The 14094-nt window shown below is 37.5% G+C and overlaps 1 protein-coding gene across 4 annotated transcripts in view; it reads right to left on the bottom strand.

Annotated features, from left to right (window-relative positions):
- The window catches only part of LOC120782175 (protein CEPU-1), a 499499-nt gene that overhangs the window by 239744 nt on the left and 245661 nt on the right, over nucleotides 1–14094 (bottom strand). For all 4 annotated transcript variants that reach the window (XM_040114313.1, XM_040114314.1, XM_040114312.1 and 1 more), the window contains one exon: nucleotides 4051–5811. In XM_040114313.1, the coding sequence (XP_039970247.1) occupies nucleotides 4051–4246 (196 nt within the window). In that variant the 5' untranslated portion in view covers nucleotides 4247–5811. The remainder of the gene's footprint in view (nucleotides 1–4050; nucleotides 5812–14094) is intronic.

Below are 14094 nucleotides of genomic sequence, written 5' to 3'. Positions count from 1 at the left end.
AAAAGCGCGCATATAAAACCACAAAATGCCACAACCGCATTGTCGTCCGCACTTGCCAACTTGCTAAGCCATTGGCTGGCGGTGTGTATGTGCGGCTTTGTGCCGGCACTGAAGTAAATTAATCCGGCAGTTTGAATATTTCAAAGCGAAACTTGAGCAATTAATTTTACTAATTGCTTTTTATTTTTATGCGGTCATTTCGATGTAAAGCTGTTGGGAAACCCCAGCCGGCGAGCAGCTGGCAGCCGGCAGCGTATAAACTCAAACACTTTGCGGCTGCAGACACTCATCGCCGGGGGGCAGCTGCTAAGAAGCGGAAGAGCCGCTAAGCCGAGCGCCGAGTGCCGAGGTCGCTGACTGAAGACTGTGCAATAAACAGCGAAAGCGTCAAGTGCTTTAAGGACGCTCAACTGGTGAGTGGCACGAGTGGTATAATGAAGGCGCTGAGTTTGCAGCGCACAGCTGCTAGCAGTAGTTGTTGTAGACAACAACGCGCATTAGAAACAGCAGCCTTGAATATGCAGCAGGCATTAGTGCGCTAACAAAGTTGAGGCGCTGGCATGCGCTCAGCTCCGCTACACTCCGAATTAATCGACGCAACTGCCGGCAATTTCGCTCCGCGTCGGTCTTGTAACGAAGCGCCGTCTTTGAGCGCCAACTTTTCTGACATTTATATGGAAAACCAACTGACACAAAATGAAGTGGGGAAGGCGCAATAATTAAAATAAAATTTGCTGTCTTCGAATGTCCGCGCGGTGGCAGTTATTGGTATGCATACTCTCTCGAGCGCCGCGTCTGCATGCCGATGAATTTAAAGCACGCGCCACCGCCGCCGCCGTCGCCGCAAATACCAACGTCGAAGCCTGCGACTCAAGTGAAAATGCAATAAAAATGAGAAGCGATGTGGGTTTGCTAAGAAAAAAGGCTGCGGAGCAAACGAAAAAAGTGTGCTGAGAAATTTCAATATTACTGCTTCGGCTACGCATTGGCGGTTTTGTACTTGCGGCTTTGCCAAAGCTGCCGGCAATACTTTGTACTGTGAAGCAAGTAATTTATTTCTCTTCGTGCTTCGTCCATGAATATTTAGGAACAGACTAGAGCGCATGAAATAGAAAAGAAAGCTTGCGGCACTAACCGAACTTGTACGGAAGACACTGACGCCGCCAACAGCAATGATGACGATTTGAATAGAATGCGAGAAAAAGCAACGCGGCAACCACTTTAATATCAATCAACTTGGCATATCGACTATGCAGCTAGGAATTTGGTGAGCTCAACGGAGGGACGGTTGCTTGCGGTCACATTAACATGCCGCCAAGCAAACGTCTTGCCGCGACCAAGCCAACCGCTAACAAGCGCTGGCATTGAATGTACGCAACAATAGTCGCAATATGGCTAACAAGCGCAACAAAAACAACAACAACAACTCCAGTGTATTTCGAGTTTCGCGCTCCGTCCGAGCAGTCACTGTGCTCTAACTCCGCCACAATGCGTCTAAGAACCACTTTGCACCACGAGCGCTCTAGTTGACGAACCTTCGCCGGCACAATAACAGTTACGACTTCTACGCGAATACTCCTAATCTTTCAACAGTGCATAATGAACCACAAATAAGTTTCCCAACGCCGTTAGCAACAGACGCTGCTTGCAGTGCATCTTGAGTCCGTCGCCCAGTACTGGCAGTGGCGCTTCGAGCGGATCGAACTTTGTTGCACATCCAAACACCAAACTCTTTCGTCGGCTGTAGTGTTGCAAACAGGCCAAGCACGCGAAATATAGAAATAAATGTTGCAACTTCCTTTTGTGGCAACATCAGCCCCGCAAAACATCCGTTTTGTGCCAAAAAAAAAGACATACAACTTCTGCCAAACCGTAATTTCATTTCCTCGATGATGGGCCGCTCGCGCGGTCACTCATAGTTGACGAACTGTAAATGAACGCCGTCGGCGGACGATTGCAAGGCAGTTTATTTGTGGGAAGTGTAAGCGCGGCTGGCAGCAAACTAGAGATTGCATTTGTAATATTAATTTCAATGGAAACCGTTTTGTTACTGTTCGGCTTTGCGTGAGACTTACACGACGGCTGGCAGTTAGACGGCTGTCATAATCTCATTCACAACGGAGCGTGAGCGAAGTGGGCTTGATGTTGGGGAGTAAATATGAAGAGTTTATTAGCGATTACTTTCGCAAACAAGTTAACATATTTCTCAGTTTTTGTTGCATTTTAGTCTTAGGTTATTGAAGATGCTATGGCAAATATAAATTGAGGTATGAATAGAGGAGTTTTCATAGAAATACTTGGAAGAGGAATTATAAATGTTAATATTAAAATAAACCGGAAGTAACTTATCCTTTACAATCCGCTTTATGGCCTTCCCTGAGGCCTGAAAAGGTTTTGTTGCTCATATAAGCACGAGACGAAGCGCCATCAAGAACCAGCGATTATTGATGGTATGCTGAAGTCAATCGAGGTCGTAGATCTCTCCAAGACGAATTTTGTGCAGGTCATACAAAATCCGTTGCTACCTAGTAAACTATGAACGCAAACTGATATTGCAAAATCGTCACGTGACCTTCCGTAAGATTGGAACAACTATAGGTATTAGTGGGACCAGTATATATTCAATATTGCATGCACAGTTGACTTAAGAAATTTGTTCACGTTGGATCCCACTCACGCAATCGCTTAAATAAAGCTGTTGCTGTTGTAGTGGCAGAAAAAATTCCTGAAGTAATTTCAAGTCATTGTGTCCCGCTGATAGTCCCTGGCTGGATAAAAATTCGGACCTGAGCCGATTACTTAAACCCACTGTCGTGGGAACAAAAAAGACTCGTGTCGATTGGCCGAGAGAAAAGTGTAAAAAGTACAATAGAACTGCTTCGAAACTTTTTGACAGCATGACCATTATAACAACACCGAACAGTAAATTCTACACAACTCTTTGTTCGCCAGTTTTCTTTCAGGAAACCAGGAACACCGACCGCCGAAGACGGACCACTCTTCACCATGACAATGCAAGCTCTCACCCAACGATCGAAACAATTGTATTTTATTGCCTCAGCAATTGGTTCAAGCGTTCCAAAAGAAGAAGAATAATGAAGAATATTAAAAAAAAAAAAAAGCAATTTTTGTTGATTAATATTTTTTTATTATCTAAACCTCGTAATATAAAAGACTCGTATTTACAAGTATTTTTTACTTTCCTCATTTGATTTTGTCTATATTTAGTATTTCTTTATACTAAATTGTTAACATTGTGAAACTCTGTGTATTCAAACATCTTTCTCATATGGTGTAAACTACTGTTGGCAATAAGACAAGTTCCTTAGAATTTAGTTGTCCTACAATTATAGCTCAATCCTTCATGTTCACACAGAGTGAGTTAAAATCAAGTAATATTGTATACGAGCACTCTACAAAGAAAAATGCGGACTATAGCTTTTAACGTAGCAAGTTTCGACTACTGTTATGGGAATTTTTGTGGTTGCCTGAACTAGCAAAAATAATGTACTTTAAATTACATTTATTTCAATGAAAATATCGTAAGTACCGCTGGTATGTGTCCTGGATAAATTCTATCGTACTGAATCAATTCAAAATACAAGTTAGGCTTTATAGAGAGAGAGTTAGAGAACTTTATATAAGCTATACATGGATTATTTGGCTAAATCTCTGGCTAAGATTCTCGAGGAAAATTAGCTACTTAACAAATTCTCAAAAGTCTCAAGTGGAAAGTATTACTCAAAATATAAAGATTGGCCTTCGGAGCCTTTGATACAATCTATCGGAATAATATTTTTACAAATAACGAGCTGATTCAAAAGAAATCCGTTTAATGATAGAGAAAACATATTTATAAGGAGGAGGCGCATTTTCAGAACTTTGAAGAACAGATGAAGAAAGATTCGGCAACATCTGTTTCTAACGAATGAAGTCCTTATTTTCTGGATATTTGCTATCTGCAATACCAGATGTCACATAAAATGAATCTGGCAAAAGTTTAACTCCAACTCTTATATGTATATATGTATAGTGCAAGCCATCACTTACCGCTTGGAACATGCTGCAAGGCGAACAGCAACAGGACGCTGAAGAGGCGTGTGTAACCGGCGAAGGATTTCGGTTGTTGTTGCTTTAGCTGCCGCTGATGCTGTCTGCTGTTGTTGCTGCCACCGTTATGCATTCGTGTTGCTGTGATGCTGTTGCTGCTAATTTTACTGCAACTATTGCGCTCACCTAACAGCATGCACACCAGAGTGAGCTGTTGATGCCGTTGCAACTGATGCCGCCGTGATTGGACGCTATTTACATTTGTGGTAAAAGTGGTCGTGGTGGTGGTGGTGATGGTAGCGACGCTTTTGGTGACTGCCTTTTTTCCACTTCTTCTAGCGAGTGTTGCAAGTTGTTGCTGTCATACATTTTGGAGGTGGTGGAGTTGTGTGTTGGTTTTTGTTGTTGCTTCTGTTCTGCTTGTGCTGCAAGTAATTCGTCGGTGTTGCAGCCACCAACACCGTTACAATTTATGTCAGCTGCGCGCAACTCTTGTTGCTGCTGTAGTTGTTTTTGTTGTGGTTGTTGCTGCTGCTGCTGGTGTTGGCCGTGGTGGGGTATGGCGTGTGCGCGTGTGGCACGCTGTTGCGTCGACATCAATTTGCAACTTTTCACTTTTGCGTATTTTTCGCTGCCGTTGCCGCTGTCGTTGTTGCAACCGCTGATGGATGCTGCCAGATGTCCAACTCTTTGTTGTTGTTCTTGTTCTTGTTTTTGTATTTGTGAATTTATGCAATTTAGTCTATGAGCGGCGCACGTCATTTTTGTTGTTCACACAGCAGGCGGTCGCTGGCTCACTCACCCCTCAGCCCCTCTCGGCTCCACTTGGCGCTCACTTGCTGTCGAGCAGGCTGCACGCCGCTTCAATTTGCCAACAAATGAAACTTTGTCACGCTAACTTTGCCACGCTTTTCGCTACTCTCGGCTGCTTATCTATTCTCAACTCTCGGTTTTTTTCTTTCGCTTAATTTGTTTTTGCTTTTTTTTTATTTCACTTTTAGTTTAGTTTAGTTTTGTATCGCCACTCGTTCACTGTGATTATTATTTGTGTTCTTTTTGTTGTAGTTGTTGTTATTGTTGCAGTATATCTGTAGTTTTGGGCTAAATGCGATTTTCTCGTCGTTTCTCAAGTTGAAAACTGCAATTTTAAGTGCATTGAATTAATTATTCGATTGCACTGTGCCACAGCCGAGCCGCTGCCGCTGCCACATGCGGCCGGAATGTTGCATGCACGCGCCCTTTGTTGCAACTTGGTTTTGCACTTTTCTTTATTTGCTATTTTTCTCTAACTTACTTTTCGATTATCGATTGGTTGCTTTTGTAGTTGTTGTTATTGCAAATGTAAACTTTCGTCACTTTTTTTCTCTTTTTCGCTTTCTTTTTGGGTGCACTTTGTCGATTTTACTTTTGGAACTAAATTTTAATTACTTCAAATGTTGCACGATTTCTGCAAATTCTTTTCCTTTCTTATTCTTCTTCTTCAACTTGCATTCACTTGCCACAAAGTATTCAACGATTGATCAACTATAACCAGTAGAGTAGTCTGAGTAAGTGATTTGATTCACTGTGTATTCACTGTGTATCTGTGTCCGTGTGCATGTAACTGTGTGTGTGTTTTGTGTGCTGAAGGAAAAAAGTTCCACTTTATTGGCAGTTTGTCTGAAACTTTTATGGAAAGTAGCCCTCTTGTTGCGCTCGACGTCGAATTTGGCGGAGTAGTCGACCCGCTTAGCAATGCTCTCAAGTGTTCTCTGCGTTAATCTGTAAATAAAGGGAGAAGAAGTGGAGAGTATAAGCCTTAGTCTTTGCGGAAATTTTCACGTGATTTTTTTCTTATTCTAAAGAAAAGAATTATGGACTCTAGAAGCTTTGAGTTAAAAATGCAAGCACTTCGTCGAAAGCTACTCGAGAAATCCAAGTTAAATAAGGGAAAGAAATTGTAGTGGACTTGTAAGAATATATTGAATAATAAATTCAAAACCAGTTGAGAATTTCTAGAGCATGATTCTTATTCAGTGAAGTCGTTTATACAGTTGAGTGGGAATATAACAAAATAACTCCACTCGTCTTTGTTTGGCCTCTTAACATACATAAATGTACTCATATAAATATTAAATGATTAAAAATTAAATGATCTTTCCAACATCATATTTCATTACTTTAGTAACGACAAAATCATATATTGAACAACTTTGTTAATCAGCCTTAGAAATAGTAAAATATAAAGACATTCAATAAAAAGCTATATAACGGGTGATCCAAGTAGAGGTACTTTTTTATGGATGGCCTTTTTTTGACAGACCACGTGCGATCAAGTTGTTATTTTTCAGTATTGTTTGGCATTTCATCATGGAAAGTCTTACGCCTAAGTAACACTTTTTCAAATCGTCAGAAGTCGTTCAACCTTATTACGCAAATTCACGTTCTGTAAAGAATGTGTTTCGCGCGCTTCGTTCAACTTATGGTAAATAGGTTTAATCGAGTTACAGAGCCGACCATTCGCAAGACCATCACCCATCTTCAAACCCAGCATTCATTATTGGATAATATTCGATCGAATAGACCATGTCCAGCACGCAGTGACTAAACTAAAGCAGCCGTAGCTGAGAGTGTACACGAAGACCATGGAGAGTCGATTCGGCGCCATTCGCAGCAACTCGACTGACGAATGAAACGACTTGGCACATTGGACTTAATGGATGGACCATCTAAGGTGTAACTGCGCCCAACATTTTAAAGAGATATTCTTAAAAAAATAAATACCAAAGAATGTTCTTTCGAATGATAACAAACATTCCTCATTAAATGAACGACACAGTGCCACCTGGCGTAAATCTTTTATCTTTTATGCCATTATTTAATCGGATTGGGTCCTGCTCTGCTATGGAAAAATCAAGTGGATTCTTTACTTAGTATGTAAAGTGATTTAGAGCAACCGAATGCTAAACAGATGATTATTGACTATACAGTAACAAGAAGAAATCAACCTCAACAACCACAAAACCCGCTCTTATGGTTTTTATATCATATTTTAATTGTTCAGCCAGTATTTGTCAGATATTCATCCGCTTTAGCTAAATGTCCACGAAAGAAGATCACAAGAATCGAATAGAACACCCAACTAAAAAATGTTTCTCTTTTCAATAATCAGCATGCCCTTGGTGTTTTGCAAGCTGACCGAGTTTGGCTTTGGAAGTGGGTTCGATCTCGGTTATGTTTGAATTTCCCTTGGCTTTCAAAAGAAATTTCTTGAAATTTGCTGAATATGTAGATTTTTAGTGGATTAATATATTTCTTAATGAATTCTGATTATTCTCATTCTTACAACGTTTGTTCCAAAGTAAACAGGAAATCAGAAATCAATTTATTTTATTCAAAATAGTCTCCTTTTGCTTCAATACAGCTTTTGCACGGTCCAAAAGCATGTCGAACGAGTGTTTTAGTTCGTAGGCCGGTATGGCGGCCAGTATGCCGGTGCAAGCCTTTTAAATGGCTTCTACGTCTGCATAACGCTTTTCATATCAGGTGAATGAGGGGAGTGGTGGATCGCCCTTCGAATGTTGGATTCTTAGCAAGTTAATCAAGACGCCATATGATTAGAAGCAGTCAGATACATTGAAAACCTAGAAAATTAGGTATGATATGAGTTGAAGCCAAATTTACTTGAAAGACGATTTTGCTAATTACAAATGTTGATTGAACGCTACAAAAAAGGGACGTTTTTCCAAAACCTTGTGACTAATAATAAAAAATAGAACCATTACGGCAACACTAAATATATTAACTCGTATGTGAAACCTGCTGCCAACCAGCCAAATCTACAACAAAATCGAATAATCATGACGCCAAAGTATTGGTCTATAGTTGGTGGGTTCGGAAGAGCGTGATATATTATGTACGTCTAAAACCGAGTGAGTTTATTAAAACGCTACTAACAACAACTTATCAAATTGAATTCAGTGATTGCAGAAAAATTGTCAATATTTGCGTACTAGATACGAGACAATAATTTTTCATCATGACAACGTCAACCTTATATTATGAGGCTATAAACTATTTGGAAATCAGCGGGTTGGCAGACCTTGGCACCTCTTACATGTTCCGGTCGATGCAAAACAGCCTTACTGGAATACGATTCACATTTAAATAGAGTAGCAAGTCTTTTAAGGATTGAATACAGAAAGATATGAAAGTGTTATAGCTTCAGATGGGTAAAACTTTGAATAATACCATTGTATATATTTTTGTAAAATAAAGTTCCAAAATGTGAAGAGAAAAAGCACGAATATGTTTATAGACCCAATATATATAGTTATAAAATCCAAATTTGTGTCTTTCACTACCTCACTACACTCTTAAACGCTTCAACACTGTTCTACAAATTTATCACTACTCTTTTCGTTTAAGTAAAGTTTGCTTTAAAACATTACGTTGTTGATAACCTGTGCAGCCACCATTTACTATTTCATATTCCATATGACGGCGACAATCACTAATATGTATTTGTACATATATGTTATGGCCAATCACATGGCTTCGCTAGTTTTTGTGATAAAAATGCACAATAGCAGAACCAAGGCCTCTGCCAGGCTTTTATTCACATTTATGCTAACCATTTACAAGTTTATACATATGTATGTAAATATATATTGTATATATAGTACAATTTTTTATTTTGTTTGCGTATAGTGCCAAAAAATCGTTGGAAAAGCGAGCGTTTTTTCGTGGAACTGCGGAGCAAACGAGAAATGCCGAAAAATATATGCTGCAGCCAGCTAGCCTGGGTTTAAGCCAAAAATTAAATAGCACAAAATGCGAATCTGTGCAAAAAATGCAAAACTCAAAAGATATGCAAAAGCGAAATATAAAAACAACAAATAAGTTGACTAAGCTAAACAAAATGAATGAAGCGAAAAGCAAATGAAAATATTGCTACAGAAAATGTTGCCGGATTGTGTATGCTGTGCCATTTTCGTTGGCAACACACAAAATGCATACACATGATAACAACGACGAAAATAAAAGCAACAACAAGTAAAGCAACAACAAAAAAATAGTATCGCCAAGCTGATAGAAGGACATGTGAGCAGAATTATGGTATGCTGGAGGAAGAGCTTACATGAGACAAATAAACATGCAGAAAGTAAATGTTGCACATACTTTCGTGCACATGCAACATACATGTTGCTTTAAAATTATTATGTTCTTCAAATTGATAACATGAAAAACTGATGCTGAACTTGGTAGTAAATTCATGTTGCAAGAACAAGTTGAGCAGGTATTCTCAGCAGAGTCATTAGTCGGTATTTCGATTAAATAGAATTTTATGAAAAAAATGATGGGACGAAAATATTAAAAAAATTTTTTTTTTTGAGTTTCATTCCTTCCTTACTTTAAAAAAATAGAGATCAAAAATGGCGAACCATAAAATTTGTAGGAAGTTTAGACAACCGCACTCATCTAACACAAAAAAAAAACAATTTTGCTGACCTTCCATGCCAGCCAAAACAACCTGTTCGCATGAGTAGCTGCCACAAACTAAATACGCCACACTCCGTCCACCATTAGTAGAGTCCACTATTGTTTTGATTTGCGTGACTCACCCGCTCTCACTAGAGACTATTGGCGTAAGTCCCAAAATATTGTGGCATCACTCACTCAAGAATTTTGTTATTTCGCACAAAACACCGCCTTCCCTTTTCCAACTTTGCTTTCAAGCACTTAACTTTCTTCAGCCAAAGCACTTACACTTTTGCCACGACACTTGTTGAATTAAACTGCGCTCTCATTCGCTAAGCTAGATATCTGCGTACGTTCAATTATGTATGCCGTAGCACAATGGCAACGCGACGCTGTTGAACTTCACCGAGCGGTTGCTACAGCGATACTGAGGTAACAGAAGGGTGGTTGACACATATATGAAAATGAGAAAATCCACATCAATCGAGTTTTGAAATCAACCTTATCGCTCGTTTGTAATTCACATGCGCAGACAGCAGATTTGCACAAAGTAGCGCCGTGAAGTATGCAATACACACAAGGGTGGTTGTTTTTTGGCGTTTTTTGCAGAACAGCTGATGAGTTTATCAACAGTGTGGTGAATTTCGACTTCTACTGGTGTAAAAGGCCTTTATGTTATCAGTTTATTTGAGTATAGCAGCATTGAGTAGCATTTTATTATGGTTTTATGCAGATTCTTAGCGTAGTTGGCTAGTAAAAAAGGAGCGAGGCTATATTAAAAGAAACATTGTTTGAGCGATTCTTGAAAGAGACTTGCAGTGGTTTCAAGAGTGAACATTTCAAACTAATATAAGGGCGAATAAAGAGAACTAAAGAGGTACAACGCTTCAATTCACAAAGAACTAAAAATAAACAAATAAATTGCTTTCGAGATACTTTATAGTAAAAACGGGAAAAGTTACTATTCTGAGCTTATTGGAACGTGAAAAAGTAGACTTTTTTCACTCCCAAGGACTATTCAATCGAAACATTGCTAAACAGATAAAACGCAGCTTCAAAACCTTATATTTAACGGATTCAGAGGCATAAAGGACAAAAACAATACCTAAGCAATCAGAATGCAAAATTGTTAGAATTGCTTCACACCAATTCTGCAACCAAAATTAAGGAATTAAAAGCGAGACTTTCAACTATTTGGCGTACAATTAGAAACTCAGAACACATAAAGCGTCTAAAAATCAAGAAAAACCCCCTCTGAATGAACTATGCAAAGAAAAACGGCTTCCTATCGCGAAAGAATATACGAAGCGGACTGTTCAATCTGACACTCGACTTGACATTGAGTGGTCTCCACTGATGAAAAACTTTTTATTTTAGATTGCCCTGATGAAGTCATGGTGTGGGGTACCATCATATTTTATGAAAGAATTGACTTGATTTTTATCTATCAGAAGATGAACGACGATCGGTTTAAAACATTGTTGGAGTGCGTATTTCCAAAATTAAATGATCTCTTCGGACCAATTCCTTGGATTTTTCAACAAGCCACTGCTCAGGTAGTAAAGTCGTTTATTTCGAGTTAAAACGTTAATGTCACGACTTGGTCACCATATTCTCCAGATCTGAACGTAATTGAAAATGTTTGAGGCTTGCTTACAGGGATGACATACAAAATAGGAAAGCAATACAAAGATAAAGAAATATAAACTGCAGCTATTATACGTGCTTGGAGCAAGATTTTGTTGATCTACATATATTCCTTGTATCATTCTAAGAAGGACAATATTTATGAGGTTATTAATAACAAAAGAAGAAGTAATCACTACTGAAATTTTTTTTTTTTTTGTATTTCTAATAAATGAAATTTTAAAAAGAACTAGAATTTAAGTTAAGTTAAAAAAATACTTTTTGTGATAAAAAATTTAAAGGCCTAATTGCGTCTGTTCTAATGACCAAGAAAAAGGCACCTTTTGTTCAAGTAGTTTTAAGAAAATGTTTGGAAAACACAACTTTATCAAGTTTGAATAATCACTTGTATATTATATTTAAAATATCATTAAGTTCCCAATGTTTTTGCATATTAACTTTTTATCAATCATTATTAAAATAATAAATATTAAAAAAAAATTAAATTCTAATGCAAGTAAACTTGTGTCTAACTTAATGACCAACAGTGTATTTATAAGGAAAATACAAATATTTTCTTACAAACTATAATTCTTGATTGTATATACATATATGATCTGGTCTACGAAAAGGGGGCTTAGGTGTCAAAAAAAAGGAGAACAAGTAATGAGATAACGAGAATCTGACGATTATTTTTAACAGCTTTTCCCAGAAAACTAGTTTTCGCAAGTTAGCCCCCTTTTCGTAGACCAGGTCATATACTTTTTTTAATAGTTGGCAACCCTATTTAAAATATTAATTTTCCAAAGTTGGCTATCCTAACCGATTTTACAGAAATTTACCATATAATACCCTATTGATAAGTTAGGTTTCGGTTAGAGTTGCCAACTTTAAAAAATAACAAATTTATACAGATAATCAAAAATATATATTTTATTAAATATTATCAAATGTTTTCTACTAAATACTTTTTCAGTTTCAGCTAAATATTCGGTTATTTACCTATACCTTTTTATACATGAACCTAACCTTTTCTACTTTAACATGTGATACATTTTTGTAAGATATATTGTATTGAATTTCATTAGAGTTTTTAGCACCTATACCGTTCAAGTATGATGAGTAACGTGTGGACAATATTTATAAGCTTCCCATGTGACCCTTATGTATGTATGCTGTTATATGTACTTACATCTGATCTGACGCTAAATTAGCTCATATATTCCGAATCAAAATGTACCAAAAATTAGCTGCATATTCTGCTTTGCAATATTACATACGGTCTAATAATATTCCATCTTGGAACCCATTTCGGCCCCAAATCTCGCAATATTATACTCGTATCATCGCTTGAGTTGTTCTATACGCTGTAATTTTTTTTTTTTTTTTTTTGTTTTTGTAAAATTTAAACTAACCTAACTTAGAACTTTTTTTTAATAGTATTCAATACCAGCATCAGCTAACAGAGTGAAATTTTAGTAACTACAAACAAATTTCACATTAAAATTTCATAAGTACCTTTTAATTCACTCTAACCTTAATTACATCCTTAAGAAATTTACATAATTTTTGTGATTCTCCAAAATCTAAAGGTAATATAAAAATCCACTCTAAACATTTAAAAGCAGAAAATGTGAATGTATTAAAATAAATTAATGAAACAACATTTATTGCCATAAGGCGGCCCACACACAAGTCCGAAGGCGAAGCGAAGCAAATCAACGCAGAAAAGAGAAGAAGCAGAAGAAGCAGAGAGAGCATCGAAAGGAATGACCGGCAATTTATTTCGCTACGCTTTATTGATTTGTGTAGAAATGCCGCAATTTACATGTTTGCACAAAACAAACACACACACACACATGTACAAGCGCGCACATCCATGTCCGGCATTTGTAGATTTATTTGCGCTTATGAACCAGCATAAAAACGCTTAAATGGCGCATCGAGGAAAAAGGAAATATTTACCTATCCCTTTGGCAGCGCATATCCTACTCTCCGAGTTATGAGGCCACAATCGAAGAGGTAGATTTGAAATTTATATGCCAAGCGATTATGATGCATGAACGCCAAGAAGATAGGCTACAAGCAAAGACGAAGCGGCGTTTGGACGACAGCACATCAATAAACGTATACAATGTTTGGCTGGAGCAGCGGTGGGTCGGAAAGGACAACTTTGGATGAATGCCATTGAACATATTTGACCAACGGTTCAACGGCTGGTTGTTTGCTTTGCCTTAGCCTAGGTGGAGTAACAGTAATATAGCACATGCTTAAGAAAAAGAACTAGTTCAGTAGTAATGGAAATTGTGACTGGTTAGAGACTAGTGAAAAATTATATAGATATGAAATTGTGGATGCAAGTGTTGGTCAATCTTTCATAAACACGGCGGCAATTAAAAAAATCGTATATATTATTTTTGACTAAATTAGATCTCATGAATATCACGTAACCTACATTGGGCGAATTTTTTTTAATTATTTGAATTTCGAATATCACTGAAAGAATGATCAAGATTTAAGCTTACACTTTCGTTTAGTAAAAAAAAGATCCCCGATTTCGTTTTATTCCCAATTTTCAGTTAGAAACCGAATATTTAAATAAATAACGCTGCTAAATGTAGGCAACAATTTATTTTAACTAATTTACTGCTAAATTTTCCATATTTTAGTTGAAGATCTGGCTATATGTGGGATTCTACTAATATGCTCGAAAATATTGGGAGAAGAAAATATATGAGTTAAAAAATAGGGTCTTATACTACATTAATAAAAAATGGAATGAAATGTTTTGAAAAAGAATTATAAGGATGGAAGCATATTTTTCGATTATAAAAACATCTCCGATTTCCGTGGGGATACTGTTTTCTTTAAAATGAAATCGCTTTTTTTTAATAAACTATGCGCCTTATGGTAGGCAACAATTTTACAAATAGCCTACATTTAGCATAAATTCTGCGA

Source organism: Bactrocera tryoni, chromosome 1, assembly GCF_016617805.1.
Source record: "Bactrocera tryoni isolate S06 chromosome 1, CSIRO_BtryS06_freeze2, whole genome shotgun sequence".
Taxonomy (NCBI): Eukaryota; Metazoa; Arthropoda; class Insecta; order Diptera; family Tephritidae; genus Bactrocera; species Bactrocera tryoni.
Note: the sequence above shows the minus strand (reverse complement) of the source record. Positions and strands in the feature narration are given on the sequence as shown.